This window comes from Akebia trifoliata, unplaced genomic scaffold (genome assembly GCF_017979445.1).
Source record: "Akebia trifoliata isolate Shusen 1 unplaced genomic scaffold, ASM1797944v1 Contig00239, whole genome shotgun sequence".
Taxonomy (NCBI): Eukaryota; Viridiplantae; Streptophyta; class Magnoliopsida; order Ranunculales; family Lardizabalaceae; genus Akebia; species Akebia trifoliata.
The window spans coordinates 2,320-21,213 of NW_028236890.1; the positions used below are offsets into that span (position 1 = coordinate 2,320).

General features: G+C 35.2%; 1 protein-coding gene across 13 annotated transcripts; it reads left to right on the top strand.

Moving 5' to 3' along the window:
* The first annotated feature begins 5,223 nt into the window (after nucleotides 1–5,223).
* Nucleotides 5,224–11,858, top strand: LOC147381819 (putative protein phosphatase 2C 39). Of its 13 annotated transcripts, none has more exons than XM_086429926.1 (8): nucleotides 5,224–5,563; nucleotides 5,654–5,751; nucleotides 7,324–7,443; nucleotides 7,531–7,702; nucleotides 7,930–7,974; nucleotides 8,771–9,941; nucleotides 10,515–10,779; nucleotides 11,386–11,858. In XM_086429926.1, the coding sequence occupies exons 6-8, from the start codon at nucleotides 8,817–8,819 to the stop codon at nucleotides 11,511–11,513; spliced, it is 1,518 nt and encodes a 505-aa protein (XP_086286052.1). In that variant the 5' UTR covers nucleotides 5,224–5,563; nucleotides 5,654–5,751; nucleotides 7,324–7,443; nucleotides 7,531–7,702; nucleotides 7,930–7,974; nucleotides 8,771–8,816; the 3' UTR covers nucleotides 11,514–11,858. The 13 variants fall into 13 exon arrangements, with proteins under 13 accessions (XP_086286052.1, XP_086286055.1, XP_086286056.1 ...); XM_086429929.1 differs by having other exon boundaries at nucleotides 7,531–7,627; nucleotides 7,885–7,974; XM_086429930.1 differs by having other exon boundaries at nucleotides 7,531–7,627.
* Nucleotides 11,859–18,894: the final 7,036 nt, after the last annotated feature.

Consider the following 18,894-nt stretch of genomic DNA (forward strand, 5'->3'; position numbering starts at 1 on the left):
AAAAGGTCAGCAGTGCGTACGCATCTCTCTATCAATCGCTCATCACATCTTTATAAATAAATAAAGACATAAAGTTCAAGAAACAGAGATAGAGACAGGTCCCGTCCCCCTTGTGCCTAAAATTACAATTTATGTCACCCGTGAAGGCTGACACATATGGAAGAAGAATAATATTGAAGTGACCTCAGACTAAAATATCATATTGCACTATGGAAATCATAGATGATTTTCATTGAGATACAAGTGAAAAAGCATCTATGATTCCATCCACTTTCATGTTAAGAAGTGTGATATGAGGTTCTAGCTTGAAGTCACTTCAGCACGACTCATGGATGAAATATGTCTAGCCAATGAATGGCAGGGAGTGGAAACCCAATTAGTAGGGCCCTCTCTCAAAGTCGAAGAATATGTTCTTGTGTTTTTGGCTCTTGGAGATTGGCTAAGGTCATTTGCTCCAATTAACAACCGACCAATGATGCCAAATCAAGGCTCTCATGTAGGAGACAATGTGTTCTTTCAAGCTCCGTAAGAACCTTTCGATTAAATTAAATTAATCCTCCCTTATAAGCAAGGAGCATAGTTAAAGTAACTTGTCTATTAGATTCATAGGGAAAAGAAAACCTATGATAAGACAAGAAAACTTCTATTAAAACACCAACTATTACTTATAACACATCAATATATGTGTGGACAACATTGTAATTTCACAATGAGTGGTTTGTTGTAAGTAAAATTTGGTGTGCCACTAGAATCTCTCCAAAACAATCATTTACAGGTTGAGATAAAAACAGGACTGTACCCATTTCAATGCAAGGACCAACTTAAATTTATATATATATATAGATATATATATATAGAATCACCAAGAGCTGGTTGTATATTAATTGTGTTGTTGGGTCCAAAATAGTGTACCACAAAGCATTTCCAACAGCGAACCAACATGAACTTTTTGTGTTGATGGGAGCCATGAGTTCTCAATTCATCAAGGACACATGTTGGATTTTGTGGCTTCACATTAAATGTTGTGTGCGAAGCATTTGCATCAAACTGTTTCTTTCAGTACTTAATATATGATCAGTCTTATATCATCCTAACATTAGCCTGACTTAACCACAAAAAGAAAATATATTTGAAACTCTAGTTGCAAGCTTCTCTTCACCCACTAATCTATGAGCCAATTTTATTTTTTTTTTCAAAAGCCAAAAACAATTAATAATAGTGATTTAGACATAGGCCTCCACGTTTTGGTAAATATTTTAGACATTCCACTGTGATTTCATACTAAAACAAATGACCCTCTTGAGCTTTGGCTCATTGCAAAAAACTAAATTAAAATGACATAAGTGACCCTTCATTTTTTTTTTCCTCTGTGAAACCCATCATGTAACATACATTTTTTTTTACCCTGGTTTTCGATCTTAAGATTCTATCCAATTCAAACTTAAAAACTTCAAGAGCAATATGGGATTTTTGGGAAGTAAAAGATAATGGATTTTGGATAGAAAAAATCAAGAGTATTCTAAAACAAGTTGAAGATAAAATTGAAAACGAAGAAGCTAAAGGTGATAAGTTGATGACAACGTTGAATAGGTAAAATTAATTTATCCAAGAGATTGAAGAGCATGAGAATGACTGGTTTTGGGGAGATGATTGTCAAGGCTTCTTGGCTAGAGGTTGAAGATCAAGGCATTTAGGTCATTATATAAAAGTCTTACAAAGGGAGACCGAGGTCAAGTGTATGTTATCAGTTTGATAACAGAGAGTCTATCTCAAATGGTTATCTGAATATAGAGGGGCCTGTCTAAATCACCCTCCAAACCATTAAATCTTTGAAAATTTTGCATTGCTGAGGTGAATGGCATTTTGCTTCTCATGAATTTCTTTGGTATCTATATTTTATTTTAATATGTTATTTTAATGTTAATGGAAAAAATCCCAATTTTTTATCCTACAAAGACATATTTGAGTTGGTTTGATTAGTCTTGGAATTTAGAAGGTGGAATTTGAAAACCCTTTAATATTCAATGGGTTTAAATCATAGGGTAAACCAATCTCAACTTTTTTACTTTATATTTTATGGTTTATGTTTTTTACGTTTACTTTATACTTTAAGCTTTAGTTGTTAGTATTGATTTTTTTTCTTTTGTAATTGTAGTCCTACACTATTAGGAAAAGACTTGTTTTGCAATTATTAAATAGTTGTACTTCTAATAGATTTAAAGTTGATAGAAGTAATGAGTCGGTTTACGTGCGCACACGGGTCAAAGAGGAAAACCCAAGGTTCCAATTAGGATTTGGATCCATCGATCCGAAAATCTTAATGTGTGTTTGCACGTACGATGAGCGCGAAGGCCCATTTTATTTAAAATTCTAGCCATTTTTAATTCATTTGTACTGGTGTTTGTGACTATTCTAAATAATAACTTTCTCTTTTATTTACATGCTTCTGTTTAGTCGATTTAATACACAATTTTTTCTTTGATCTCTTGCTTAAAAAATTTCTTTCTTTTATCGCTATCAGTATACTTGTATTCTTAGTTGGGAGAGCACACAACATCGTCGAGTTCAAAGTTACATTCTAATTAGAGTACCCTCTTGGAAACGTGGGTTGTTGTATCCTGGAGAAAGAACGCCTACAGACTGTGGTATCGTAGCAGGGGCAAATTTTGTTTTAGGACAATGTTTTTTGCATGCTTCAACTATTAAATTTAGGTAATGTTTTTGTTTTTGTTTTTGTTACATTCAATTAAAAAATCAGGAATTATTTCAAACTTCTTCTCTATTTCCATAAGAAATCAGTACACTATTAAACTAACAATTAGTTGTCTAAAAACTAAATGGATAAAATTGAAAATTACAATAATCCTATCTTATATGGTTTCCATTCATTGTGCATTGGAAATAGGAAGAAGCCTCTTCGTCAACTTTAGATTATTATCCACCATCAAGAGGTTTATGCTTTATATTCATGTATGTTTGATTTTAAGGAAAAATTACTCAATGAATCTTGACCAAGGATTTCTTTTTTAAAAACCTCTGATTTTTTCATGATAACTTGATAGTCCATTCCGTAAGATGTTCTTTCTTAATGTCCCCTCCCCCTTCCCCTCTCCCCATCAATCGGTGACAATTCAAATCATTGAGATCAACTTTTTTCCAAACTTTGGATCGACCTTTTATTACTGTTGAGATCAAAAATGTAAATCATCAACATGATTTATTGAACTCAATGATTTGAATCATCGATCTTGACAAACTGAGTTCGTAATTAATCAGGATGAGGGGGCATTAAGAAAGAAAGATTTTATTAACTAGGTTGTTAAGAAACCACGTCAAAATAGAGGTACATTTAAAAAGACATACTCACCACCTATCAAGTAATTTTTTCTTGATTTAAACTCTAGATCGTATGAGTTTGTAGTTATATTTGGGAGTAAATCTTAATAAGAACAGATCTTTGTGGCATAGACTTGCATTATTATAAAACATAAAACATTAATGTCATCCCTTGGAGGATGGTCTGGTAAGGAAATGTTTTGAATATTACTGTGTTAGTGGGTCCAAGGAAGTGTGCAAGCTGCAACAAGTTAGAACTCAATCAACTCGGATAAATCCCGTTCTCCTATGATTATGTTACACGTAATTTTGGAATAGAATAACTAATTTTGACATACCTCTCGACATTTTGGTAAATATTTGAGTTACTTTTAGTTTTTCAAAATGATTACATGCGCCTATGACTCCAATACTTTCTAATAGATTTAGAGAAAATGACATAAATTCACTTGTCTTTAACCCATATAACCAAAAGCCTTCCCAATACCAATCATATTCAACCTCTTGGGTGTACAACTTTAGCCTAGTACTCAACCATAGGGTATTATCTGCATCAACTTCAAATAATTTTTTAAACCTATGCAACCTCAAGATAAATATAAGATATGATTTTTGAAGTTGATGTTAAAACAGTCACTTGCTAAAAAAAAAAATGGATTGAAGATGACAGATTTTGAAAAGAAAAATCAATGTTTTTATGTTTATTATTTTTGGTTATAGGATGGAAATGTGGGCATTTAAGTTATTTTTCAATTAGACCATAAGAGAAGACAAAGGTCAAAGCGAAAATGTCATTTAGTTTGAGAAAAAAAAATTTGCTATGAGAAAAGACAATTGGGATTTCATGTAATATGATTAATCACGTTAACGAGAGTGTATTGAGAGCATCCCCAATTTATAAAACTATAGGAGCATGTACTATGTTGTACATTTTTCTTGAAGTATCCTGTATTAATTTTGGAAGGTGAGATATTTCAACATCAACAATATTATAAATTCATACCATTAAACTTTCGGAGTTACGTAATTGTCTATTTTCAAAATCATTGATCATTGTTAACAAAATAAAAAAATTACTGAATATTTTTTTCAAGTCTGGTCTATACTATGAAAATTAGAGTATTGGGGGTGTTTTTTGATTTTAAAATAAACCTTTTTTTTATTGTGATAAAATTATTACAAAGAACTTTAAGGAAAAAAATATTATATAGGATTCATGATCTAAAACTATCTTAGCTAATTTTCTTTTTGATTGGTCATTTGAGATTATGTGAATTGACTTTCCTCTGACCAAATCTCTCTGAAAAAAAGAAGAGACTCTGGTCAAATTGAAAAAACAAAAAAAAACCACCAAAAACTCATTAAAGGGGTGGTGTGTAGGGAATTATATATATTTTTAGGGTAGCGTTCAATGGCAAATTTTTTGGCAAAATATTTTTCAAAACATGAGTTAGAAGTTTTGGAATGGGCTGATTTTTGGTGAAGATGATCTCTACGGTGAGGAGATCATCCTCACCAAAAATCAGCCCATTCCAAAACTTCTAACCCATGTTTACAAGTTGAAAAATCATGGACTGTCCATTTTTTGTAAATTATTTTTGATGGGGTTAGAAGTTTTGGAATGGGCTGATTTTTAGTGATGATGATCTCCTCACCGTAGAGATCATTCTCACCAAAAATCAGCCAAATCCAAAACTTCTAACTCAAGTTTTGAAAAATATTTTGCCAAAAAGTTTGCCATTGAACAGGACCCATATTTTTATTGTAGTGACTTTGTTTTTAATCTATTTAACATTTTCCGAGATAAAATACAAGGGTATCACAAATATTCACCAAAACAGAGTAGGATGGATCTTAAGAGTAACTCTATTGTCATACCGATTTTGCTAAGGCCACCTCAATTCAATGTAAAACATCAAAACATTAGCGCACAATGGGATGGCGTTAGTAAAACGGTATTAAATCACTCTAATTGAATGTCATAACCTATAAATGGGTCCATGGTCACGTAGCTGGACAGTGATGATGATGGGGACTGGCGCGCGTCTTCAGAGGTAGCACTAATTGGCACTTTTCAAGAAGACCGGCATTGGGCAAACCCCTGCGATTCGCCTCGTAAATCGTCGTATCCTTTGTCCTCGTCTTATTATTTCTCTCTCACTTGTTCTTTGTTACTCTTTTCTCAGTCCGTTTTTGAAAGCTAGTCTCTTCTTCCTCTTCGAGAAAGGTAAATCAAAACGCATTCTAAGTTCAAAGCTCAAAAACGCCATTGGAGCTCTTTTTTTTTTTTTTTTTAAACTATAAGTTTCTCTTACAGATCTCTATCTTTCTGCTCCTCTCTGTGTGTACGTGTATCGCTTTGCGCCTTTTTTTCTTGTCTGTGGTTTTTAGGAAGTCGGCTTTCGATCTAATTCAGTAAGTGAAAATAATTTTATGATTCTGATTACAGATAAAAAAATTTTACCATAGGTTTCTCTTAGATAGTTGTTGTTCCTTTTTGTTCAATCTTCAGTTTTGTTTCTGAGCAATATTGTTGTTTCTTCAGGTTTTTGGTTGTTTTCTTTTTGATCAGTTTATATTACAGATCATCTGGAATTGATTTCAGTAGTTGTGGAATTAAAGAAGTTTCTTATTGTTTTATACATCAATTCTTTGGTCATTAAAACTTCGGAATTTTAGGAACATCAACATATGATCCTGTTTATGTAACAATTATAGAATGAGTAAACTGTTCTTCTTACAATTGAATCTAAGGATCTAGGAGTAATATTACGGATTCTAAGTTGAATTTTGATTTCTCTTTCCCGATGAGTTACCTTTTTAAATTTTAATAATAATATTCTAAATTGTTCCAAAAGATTCATGGGAATTATGAAATTCAAAGTGTTTCTTTAAGAACATTTTATTTAGTGAAATATAGTTTATGGTTAACTAGGTAATTGTGTGACCTTGACTTAAAGGTACTTTCTTGAGAAGGTTAATAACATTTCATAGTTAGGTGGTGGAGATTTGAACATCTCTGTTAATGACCATTGCTTCCTAAATAATCCAATTAAAATTAGTTGTATATTGTATTTCTCACTTGAAGAGAGAATTTAGGATGAAGTCATGTGGTTTCTTCCCTCTTAATAGTTTGTGGGCTAATTCTTTCTTACAGAAAAGGAAAAGATAACAAGCATTATATATATAGGGGCAGGATTGTGATCCATTGTTTTATCCAACATGTTTTGGGTGAGGAGATCATCCTCACCAAAAATCAGCCAGTTCCGAAACATACTAACCCCAGTTCACAAGTTGAAGGATCATGGACCGAAAATTCTTCACAAGTTGAAAAATCATGGACTAACAATTGTTTGGCTCTCTTTAGGGCCTCCAAACGCTCCCTTATATATGAGTCATTATTCATGAGTCAAGAGATCCTGACCCATATATATGGGGAGCATTCAGAGACCCTAAAGAGAGCCAAACATTTTTCACTATATGGGTTAGAAGTTTCGGAATGGGCTGATTTTTTGTGAAGATGATCTCTATGGTGAGGAGATCATCCTCACACAAACTCAGCCAATTCTGAAACTTCTAACCCCAATTTACAAGTTGAAGAATCTTGGACCGCCACTTATTTTTAAACCACTTTTGATTGGGTTAGAAGTTTCAGAATGGGCTGATTTTTTGTGAGGATGATCTCCTCACCATAGAGATCATCCTCACAAAAAAATCGGCCCATTCCGAAACTTCTAGCACATATATTGAAAAATATTTGGCACAATGTTTGGTTCTCTTTAGGGCCTCCAAACGCTCTCCTATATATATATATAGGGGAGCGTTAAGAGGCTGCCAATTCTGAAACTTCTAACCCCAGTTTACAAGTTGAAGAATTGTGGACCGTCATTTAATTGTAGACCACTTTTGAAGGGGTTAGAAGTTTCCAAGTTTTAAATTTTGCATTTGAGCTTGTTTATGAGTGCTGATTGTCTATGATTCATTCAGGACTTGAATGCTAGATAACTATTTGATAGAGTTGAATTAAGGTGGTGGGAGGGAACAAATGAAGGAGTTAGGGAATAAAAGTGCCTCACAAGCAGATGAAGATATCCATATGAATGATGGGTGGGATAAGTGGTTCAATTCTTGTTTTATAGTTTCATTTAATTTCCATTATTATAGCTCACTGCATTATTAATGTCTAATTGACAGATATGTGCTACTAACCAGCATAATCTTCTAACATTCCTAGTTATAGCCGACTCATGGGTTCATTTGTTAAGGAGAAAACCACCATTTTTCATGGCAGGTATGCATAGCTCTCGGTGTTTCTTGTTTCCAGTTGTTCTTTGAAAGATAACAAATGGGAGTTGATACCTTCAAGGTTTTGTATTTGTTGAATGGGTTTAATTTTTTTTCATTTCTTTCATTACTTCTGTCCATTCTTTTTCTAAATGTTACTTTCAGTTCATCTTCTTGAAATTTTTCATGTTTGCTATTTTCCACTAATTAAACAAGATTTTTCTAATGATATTTTCCACTAATTAACAAATGAGCTACTTGTAGTGGTTGATGATTTTGTCCTTGTTTACTTTGGATCAACTACTGCAGCTGGTATAGCCTTTCCATTCTAGTAGCAGGATAAATTGTGAATCGGTAAACCACTTATTCCTTCATTGTGGCTTGGCTTACGCCATTTGGGGTGCTATCTTTGATAAGTTCAGTATTCATTGATTACGTCCCAACCAGTTATGGAATTGTTTCTTAATTTCATAGTTTGTACTCCACATGCCCTAAGGTCGTATATCGTGGACTCCGTATTCCTTCATTGTAGGACTTTCATACGAGTGGAGCAAAATCTGTATGAAATCATCATATCCATCAAAGATCGTTTGTTCCAATGGGGCATCTGGATGTTTTTTGAGGATCTAGTATTCAGATGGATGTTTTTTCAACTTAAAAATCCCTCAACTTCAGATCTGAAATAATGGCTTGTTGAGATTTTAATTCAATAAGTGATGCATATACATTTGATGAATGATTCTTTTCGAGAGCTTCTATTGCCACACCAACTTTTGCTAATGCTACCCCAATATGTGTTTTAATTCTTTGGTGATTTACGTTGAATTGGGATGGCATTAGCAAAAGTTGGCATAGCAATAGAATCTCTCTTCTTTTTTGTCAAGTCAAGTGTAATGTTTTTGACAATGAGTTCATATATGTTTTTACACCCTTCATCCAAGTATTATTTGATCTTTCTCTCGCTCCTTGAAGACCTTCAACTTGAATATTTCTTCTAACTGGCTGTAATTGGCCTTTCTCGAACATGCCCAAACCATCTCCGCCAACTTTCTCTTAGTTATTGTCTATTAGAAGCATAATTAGAAAGTAAAACTGTTTTCTCACATTATTGATGTGTGAATATTAACCATTATAGGATTTTATTTAGCAGGCTCAGCTTCTCTTGCACACTAAACGCCTGAAACTATTGGTTTGACATGGGCTCTGCACTGTCTACCGAAGAAAGCAATGCTCAGCACAAAGTGAGCACTCTTGTGTCGTTCCATGAAGAAATGCTGAAAGAATCTGAAGGCATCCACGTTGAGCCTTCTGGGGAACTTAGTGTTAGTTTTGGCTATCAGTGCACCAATGAGTTTGGGTTTTCAACTGGAATTCAGATCCAGAACTCAGACGGGGGGACATGTAGCAGCTCTTTTTCTTGTTTGTCTGGTGCAGCTCTCAGTGCTAATGCTACCTTAGCAAACACAAATATTTGTAATGGTCTAATTGGAGAGGAAATACTGCCTTGTCTTGATTCTCCTAAATCATTTAGAAGGATGGCTTCTTCTTCATCTCTTTCGCGGTCTTCACAAAGCAGCTTGTCTACCTTGGGTGGAAGTTTATCAACAGAAAATGACCTCCTTGAAGGTGAAAGAAATTTGTGGAAGTCTATGAGTGCCCCTACGAGGGTAGAATCGTCCAACTTTCTCAACGCCATGGACGTACAAATGGCTGGTGGGGCTGCAGGGGAAGACAGAGTGCAAGCTGTATGTTCCGAGGATAATGGATGGCTATTTTGTGGAGTATATGATGGATTCAATGGACGTGATGCGGCTGATTTCTTGGCTGGAAAACTGTATGAAAATATCGGATTTTACCTTCATTTGCTTGAATGGGGTACAAGAAAACTTCAAAATTCATCCAAAAGTTGTTCAGCAGAAGATGGTTCTTCAGATTATGGAACGGAAGTGACAGTGATGGGATGCCTTAGTCGTGCCCTTGCCCAAGCTGAGAGTGATTTCATGTGCATGGTTGAACAAGAAATGGAAGATCGACCAGACTTGGTGTCTGTTGGATCATGCGTTCTTGTGGTGCTCCTTCATGGCAAAGACTTATACATTCTGAACTTAGGCGACAGCAGGGCTGTACTGGCAACAACTGACAACCAAGAAGACGGTTTGGTGAAAGCCATACAATTGACAGAAACACATACCGTTGATAATGAAATAGAGTGCAAGAAAGTTTTGGATGATCACCCTGATGATCCATCCCCTATTATTGGGGGAAGAGTGAAAGGAAAGCTGAAGTTAACCAGGGCATTTGGAGTTGGTTACTTGAAAAAGGTTCTGCTGTTTTTTTTTTCTTTTTTTTTTTCATTTAAAAATTAATACAGTAGGTTTATGGGAAGGCTAATTTACCAAAACATGCACCGAAAATTGAAAAATAAATTAATTCCGAAAACTGTAATTTACTATTTTTGGACATAAGTTTTTACCAAAACAGTAAGAAATAAAGTGAACACTATTTTTTATTTTTTTTTACAATTTTTTTACTCAGAATACCCCTTTTTTTACTTAATTACTCTTCTTTTAATATATATTCAAGTTACATTTATACCCTCCTATCTTTATCATATAAAAGAGTTGGGTTTGGATAAATTTGAATGGTAAAAATGGTAAAAAGGTCGAAGAAAGAGAAAATGGCATTTTTGGTATGAAAAATGTAGAAATTAGTGTTCATTTTATTTTTTTACCGTTTTGGTCGAAAATCGTAAATTACTGTTTTCAGAATTAATTTCAATGGTGATCTGTTTTGGGCATTTTTCAATCTTCGTGTTCCATTTTGGTAATTTGCTCTTATGGGAATTTATGGCCTCTGAAATATTTCCTCTTTTTAACTATATATACTTTCTGCAGAGCAAAATGAATGATGCATTGATGGGCATTCTTAGAGTTCGAAATTTATGCAGTCCACCTTATGTTTATACTCATCCATTCACCAAGAATCATCAAGTGTCTGAGAACGACCAGTTCATTGTTTTGGGGAGTGATGGCTTGTTTGATTTCTTTAGCAATGATGAGGTTGTGCAGCTTGTTCATTTGTTTATCCAGGATAATCCTTTTGGTGATCCTGCTAAGCATTTGGTGGGACATCTGGTTCTAAGAGCTGCGGAAAATGCTGGTATTTTCTCTGAAACTTATTTCCTTAAATTTTGTGTCTTTGATGCTTTCTAATTTAGATGCCAATGATTTCTATTGATTAATTTAGTTGGATGTTTAATTCTCCAGTTTGTTTAACCATGTCTTGACATCATACGCAGACGTGCATCAACTAATGCCCATGTCCAGTTCATCTCTTTAGGTTTATAGTTGTAGTGGAAAAACTCCCTTTGATCGATCAAGGTTGATAAACTACACAGATTCAAACAAAGAAAACAAAATAGAATACAAGATTTTATGTGGTTCGGCAAGATTGCCTACATCTATGGGCGGCGATGATAATTCTTTATTGATGAAAACTGTGAAAATACAATATACATACTTAGGGTTTTTTAACTTGGAATATGCATGGTGTCCTAGGGCGAAATACGCATTTTCTAAAGAAGAAAATGCCCCCATAAGTTGTACAAACGCCCAAAAATTCCCAATCCTGAGACCCCGATTGGGGTAAGTTTTTTTCCCCTTAGGGGATTGCATACCTCCAGTTCAAGATACACCCAATTATAACTCAAGTTAGGGCCATACAATAGTAACTCAGAATCTGATATTTCTCTCTTGTCTTTCATAGGGCTCAATACTGAAGAGTTGATGAGGATTCCTGCTGGAATGAGGAGAAAGTATCATGATGATGTGACAATTATTGTAATAATCCTTGGTAATAAGCAGCGAACATCTACTGCTTCCATATCTGTGTGAGTAGGTAAGCAGCATGCATTTTGCTCTATTTTGTTTTTTCCCATTGGTTCGAAGTTAGTAGATATCAAGCACTCTTAACCTCTCTTGCAATTGATGATCTCTGGGTGTACTTGTGAACACCTGGTGTAAATTGATTGTTTAGTTTTCAGATTCCACAATAATGTAAAGTTTCTGGTTGGGGAATAAGGCTGGAAAATTTAGACCTTCTCTTAATGTTTGAATGAAGTGAATTTTGAGCGATTTAGTTGATTTTTGCTGAGGAACTGTGAACTATCTCTTCCCACTGAGTATTGTACCTGTTAATGAATTTATTAGATGCAATGTTATAAGCCTAAATTTTATCAACATTTTGTTTCTGTCCGTCTCTCAACTATATCATCTGTTTCTACTTTACTACAATAAGATCAGTGAAGCTCAAAGAATTCCCATCTTGTCGAATTAGAGCTTATGGGGATTGAATCCACTCTTAGGAACTCAGGCTTTGGGGTGTATCGGCTATGGAAAATACCAAACAAATTTGAGTTCCTCAAAATTTGTGTCAACTGTGCTTCATTGTCAGTTATTGGGGTGGAATGGATAATGTAGGTTTGGATCCAGTAAGTGTTACTTTGTGCACACAAGGCTATAATTTATGATGAAATCCAATCTAAATCTTGAAATAGGGGTTAGTTTCAATGTGTATGAACAAGTCGATAGAATGATTAACGTGACAACAGTCAATATTAATTGAAAAGAACGTATTTTCTTTCATGACCCATTCTAGGAAGGATGTCATCTAGTGTTTTTGGGTCTGACATTGTTGGAGTATGAGGAACGGTTCTTAATTAAGTCTATTAACGTATTAGCTGTCTGACTTCCGCACAAGAAAGGAGTTACTGAATGACGGTGTTTTGCACCTTTCAATCAAGAAGCATGGTTTATGGAACTTGTTTGTCTTTTGTGCGCCTTTCCCAACAAAAATGGACTTGCATCCAATTTTACGGTGTTTATGCAACGGAAAATGCTTTAAAAAGGGAGTCTAAAAGCACTTTAGAAACAAATTCTCATGCCTGATGCCAATGTCTGTTGACGCTGAAGCTGGAGTCTAAAGAAAGAAAATCTGGATTGTTGTAGATCAGATGCATTGCCCAGGGGCTTTGTTCACTTGGACTGATTGTTCGGACTGTTGGTTGGATATCTGGATCGATATATGGAACTATACCTATCATCATGTGCGGCTTCGGCTTCAACCAATCGTATGTCTGCTCGTGAGGCCCTGGAATTACGGACTTGCGATGACGACGAGGGTCAATGTAATATGAGCTGAGAGACGACGAGAGAGAAAGTGGACTGCGGGCTACGGACTGGCATGACATGATATGGCATGGTGCCTGAGCCTGGAAGCCGGACGTGTGAGGGATGGTCGTGCTTGAGATGGACCGAAAGTTGCTAGCTATGGATCGGGATGGGGGATGCACGGTATCGAGGAAATCTTTCTAGTTTCTGTTGAATCAAATGGTGTAATTGAGAGATAGGCTGCCACTCATCAAAGTAGTTTGTAATAAGAGATGCACATTTGAGCTATTAAGTAAGGGAAATGTTCAGCACCAAACATTTTTCAAAACATGGGTTAGAAGTTTTGGAATGGGCTGATTTTTGGTGAGGATGATCTTTACGGTGAGGAGATCATCCTCACCAAAAATCAGCCCATTCCAAAACTTCTAACCCCATCAAAAATGGTTTACAAAAAATGGACGGTCCACGATTTTTCAAATCGTAAACATGGGGCTAGAAGTTATGGAATGAGCTGATTTTTGGTGAGGATAATCTCCTCACCACAGAGATCATCCTCACAAAAATCAGCCCATTCCAAAACTTCTAACCCATGTTGGACAAATATGGTTGGCTAAAATGTTGGCCAAAATGTTTGGTGCTGAACGAAACCCATTAAGTAAATATACAAGGCAGGGGCTCCCTGATTTAGCATTGTTTTGTCATAAAATAAGCACGGATCCACACCCTATATGAGTCATATGATTGGCACAGGATCATATTTGATGGACTCGCTGATTTAAGGGTGGAAATGAGGCCGCTTATTATAAAAGTGTGATATTGGAATACATTCACAAGGCTATAAATGTTCAAGTTTAAAACACCCAAAAAATAAGTAAAATGTTTGATTTTTTTGTTTTTGTTTTTGGTTTGACTAGTCTTTAGGGGTATACTATTCAAGATGTATGCTCCCTGTGCGCTCTGATATTGTTTTGACATATTTACACTAGGTACAGATTTAAGTCCAAAAGACACCATCTATGCATTTTAATTTTCAAGATATGGCCAAACAATGACTCACAATATCCAATACTATACATTTGTTTTTAAAAGATGAAAATTCCCCTCATTTATTCTCACCATCCCATCAAACATTCTCAACCTTATCATGCCAACTCCAACCGTTTTGCTAAGTTGAGTTGTTTCTCATCAAAATCAAACCACCTTCACATAGTTCATATGAGCTAAACTAAGGCCGATGGGAGCACATGTGATGAGTAGCACCACTATCAAGAATTCAATTTTGTTGGAACATAGGATTATCTCGAGCTATGAATACTTCATCTTTTATAAATCTGGATGTAGACTCCTCAACTTGGATTAACTTCTTTAGTTCTTTTGGCATTTTGTTTCTCGTTACCCCATCTTTTTGTTTGGAACTTGAATTTTTACCCAAATTTTTTTTTTTTCCAACAATCCCTTTTTATGTGTCCTATTTTGCCATAATACCAACAACCTTCCTTGTGAAAACGACCTATAAATCTTGATTGATGCTTGGATTTTCTTCTTGATACGTGAGCCTCAATATTCGTGTTTTCCGAGCTTCCCAAGGATACATTCCTTCAAAGCTTATTGGCAAATAATGCGTTACATACCCCATCCAAGTCAAGAGTATCTTCTTTAGTACAACTCAAAGTAGTGACCAAATTATCATAAGATTCCGGCAATGTGCATAACAAATTCACCGTCTTCTCCTCCGTTTCCATCCTCACTCCAATATTTTCAAGTTGACAAATTATATTGTTAAACTCATTTAAGTGCTCCGAGATATTCATGCTCCTTCATTCTCATGGAATATATTTTTCTCTTTAAGAAAATTCGATTAGTTAGAAATTTGGTTTGATACAAGCCTTCTAACTTCACCCATAAGTCTTTTTTCATTTTCTCCCCTATAATATTGAATAACACCTCATTCGCTATACACAAATGAGTGGTTGCCCGTGCCTTCAAATCAAGTTATTTTCAATCATTTTCGCTCATTGTTTCCAGCTTTTTGTATTTCTCATACAAAGTCATGTGTTATCCTTGTTGAATTAACAAGTCATAGATCTTCATTTTTTACAATTCAAAATTATTTTTCGTATCAAATTTCTCCGCCTCAAATCGAATACTCGCCATTTTTTGCAAAAATCTCTTACAAGCAATTTGTCAAACACACAACCTGGACGCTTTGATACCACATGTTGTGGCTAGATCCCAAGCTACACAAGAAAATCCGATTATTGACATTAATCTCTTCTAAAACCAAAGCAAGCAATTCCATCAACCAAACCCCAAGAATGTGTTGCAAAGTAGATACAAGTAATAATAAAGAAAGTAGATAAATGAATATAACCACAACACAAGATATACGTCGTTCACCCACAAATGGACTACATCTACGGGCAAGTCGGCAAGTAGCAATTCACTACTCAAGGAATAAATAACAAGAATGAAAGTTTACATTTACTTCCAACTCTCCCCGGTGAAACCCAGTAAATCTTTACACCCAATTTCAGTAAGAACCCAAGCAAGAAATCAATCCCACTCCCGTTGTCACAAATTCACAACAACAATGTGTAGATCACTCTCTAACATAAGAGAAAACTCTCTTTTAGAGAAACCCTTTTAATGGACAACAACTACCATCTAGGAACCCCTTTTGTTTCTCATAAACTAATGAAATGACATTACCCAAAGTACCCTTGGACAAAATCCATTAACCTTAAGAAAGAAAAAAATGGTGATTTTATATCACCAAACCCAACAAAAAGTTATGTGAATTAGTTTTTATTAAACTTAATGTTGATAATCATATGGTACCCATAGACCACAATCATCTTTTAAAAATAATTATTTTAGATTGAATATAGGTTGATTTGATCACTCATAAAAACTAAATCTTGGCTGCCCGAGGAATGAGATCACCATTGATCACCCAAAATAAAGAAAGAGGTAGAAATTAGGAATGGAGAGTAATAATCCGTTGCGAGTAGGATCTCTCTTCTTTGCGGAAGCAATGGCCAGATCAAGAGAAAACACAGAGGGAGATCCTCCCGCGAAGAAGAAATCTCATTCTCGGATGAAGATGTGAAGGTTGGATCGGAAAAATTCAAGTTTGCTCTTGTAGCAAAGTTCGTAAGGCCAAAAAATGGAGGAAAACAGTTTCGTCTAGGGGTGGAAAGTATTAGAAAGCTAGTTCGATCTTGGAAGCTTGTTGGATCGTGTGAAGCACTTGCACTGGATTTCTATCACATTCTTCTTAACTTTTTCATCAAATTAGATATGATTTCAATATGGTTAAAGGATAGGATATCGATCGAGGACTAGTGATGAGATTTTTTAATTGGACACCTTTCTTCCATCTTTCGAAAAGGGATGCTTCATCGATTTTGACGTGGATTTTCTTTCCTAACATTCCGTTGTTTCGCTATGAGGATGCAAATCTCCACAGGTTGGCCTTGATCGTCGGTAAAGTCTTAGCCATTGATAGGGTTACCAGTCATGGTACGCATCTTAATAGGGAAAGAGTCTGCGGGCTTTTAGACTTACTAAAAGAAAATCTTAAGAGGGTACAGATCACTCATGAGCAATATGAAATTTGGCAACAAATTTCTTATGAATCAGTCCCCCACTATTGTACCAACTACTTCAAGCTTGGCCGTCAGAAAAATAATTGCAAAAATAAATAAGGCCTTCCCAAAGCTGTTTCCCAAGACCTAAGGTAATGGAGAAGCAAAATATTAAAATTGCAGGGAAGGAATTCAGAGATAAAAAAAGTGGAATAGAAGTCGGCTGGTCCAACAAACCATTGGTTATTAAGGATGGGCCAAAACAAAAGGAGACTGCTCAGCATGTTAATGGTAAAGGAAAAACTCCTGCATTGCCTCAATCTTTGGTTGAGGAAGATAGTGACATGGCACTCACCTATGTTGATGTGAAGCATGGAGAGGCTTCTAAATCCAAAGTGGCACCTGATGTGGCAGCTAAGGTGGAACCGATATTGGAAACAAATTTTGAATTTCAAATTAAAAAAGATCTGATGCTTACAATTGTGCCGATTCCCATGCCCACTCCAACACCCATTATCCCAATCTTAGCAAATTTGGTGGAGCCAAATAAGGAACCTTCTCCTTTGGCTTTGGATTCGATTGTGGAGAATCGTAATCTAGAGGAGGGAGAGATTAATGAGAAAGATTCGGGAGATTCTTCACTTTTACAACGATCCACTCCAAGATACAGATCCTTATCTGCTTTAATGGAAAGAACATAGGCTGAGCCTAATCTGTTGCTTAATGGCTTGCAGCCATTGGATCTTGATAATGCTAGTGATGATGTAGCATCTCAAGATGTTGAAGATGAATTTTCGTCTAACGATCCTAAAGTATTGGATTACTTTTCTAATCTTGGAAGTGACAGAGTTAAAAACTTTTAAGGATTTGAAGGCGTTGATCGTGGTCTAATCCTAGGTCCTCCTAAACGGACCAGATCGAAGAAAAACATATAAATCAATGTTATCTACGTTAACTATATTCCTCCTCCCTCTTATGACTAAAAAACCTGATGAAAACTATAAACCCTTTGCTCCTAGTTGTGTCGGAACCGCTGTCTAGGAAAGATTCTAACCTTTAGAAGACGCAAATAATACTTAAAGCTTGGGTTACTATTTCAAATGATGTTGACAATAATATGGGGTCTATATGGGTGTTCTGGTTTGGTGAGCCTTCAAATTTTAAAGTGTTGCATCAATCTTCTCAATACATTCTTATAGAAGCCAAAGTGGAAAATAAATAAATCATATTTTGCATCCTTAGAGCTTCATGATTAATTCAAGATCGTCGGGCTCTTTGATCATAATTGAAAGGTCCGCTTAATCCTGAAAGCAATTTAATAATTGTGGGGGATTTCAACACCATTCTATACCCTGGCGAAAAGAAAGGTGGGAGGTACCCAAATCGAGTTTCTATGGAGGATCTGGGAGATATGATTAGAGAACTTAGATTAGTGGATGCTGGATTCTTTGGTAATAAATTCACATGGTGTAACAATCGGTAAGGGAGAAATCGTATTTGGGGAAAATTGGATCAAGCCTTTTCTTTAGGGTTTTAATTAGGGTTTTGACTTTAGTCTTATGAGATTGACTTAGTTATTTTAGATTAGGGTTTTGACTTAAGTCTTATGAGATTGACTTGGTTCCTTTAGATTAGGGTTTTAATTAGGGTTTTGACGTAAGTCTTATGAGATTGACTTGATCTTTTTAGATTAGGGTTTTGACTTAAGTCTTATGAGATTGACTTGGTTAGGGTTTTAATTAGGGTTTTGACTTTTTTCTTATAAAATTGACTTGGTTTAGATTAATTAATATTTTATTTATTAATTTCGAACTTAAAATTTTAAAAATTGGAAAATTACCGTTTTGCCCCTGAAGAGAACTTTTGCGTTTCAAGTCGATTTTCGATGTTCCGAGATGTTTTGGAATCAATTTTTCTTAAGAAATTCAATGGGATTATTGATTTGTGTTATTTATGAATTTTTTTGGTGTGAAATGATAGTGAACCCTATTAGGGGTATTTTTGTAATTTTGTTGAATCTGGTGAAAATTGGCAAAATAGTTTATTTGGTTCCATTTTGCTATTTTATGTGTTCGAAAGGGTTTTCTTAAGAATAAGGGGGGGCTCTAAGGATGTTTTGATGTTAGGGGTATTTTGATAATTTGATCCTTTTTTAATGATTTTTACCGTGAAGCTTCTTTTTATCTGTGAAATGATCATTTATATGTTTTTGGGGTTATATCTTCCTAGTGTAGTGTGATTTCTACAGTTTTGTTAGTTTGAGATACTTCATCTGAATTTCTGAAACATATCTAGTAACAAATAAAGCATTAGAATAGTCATCCATCATTAGGAATCGTTGCGATCAGGTTGACGAGTTGATTAATCAAGTAAGTGCAAAAATGAGATGTCTACAGGGGTCTACTCAACGGAAACAGGTAGTTTTGAATAAGAAGAAGGATGAAGTACAAGTTAACAATATACAACATGTTTGACCTTTCTTCATAACAGCACCAAATCAGAGGCCGCCAACACCTCAG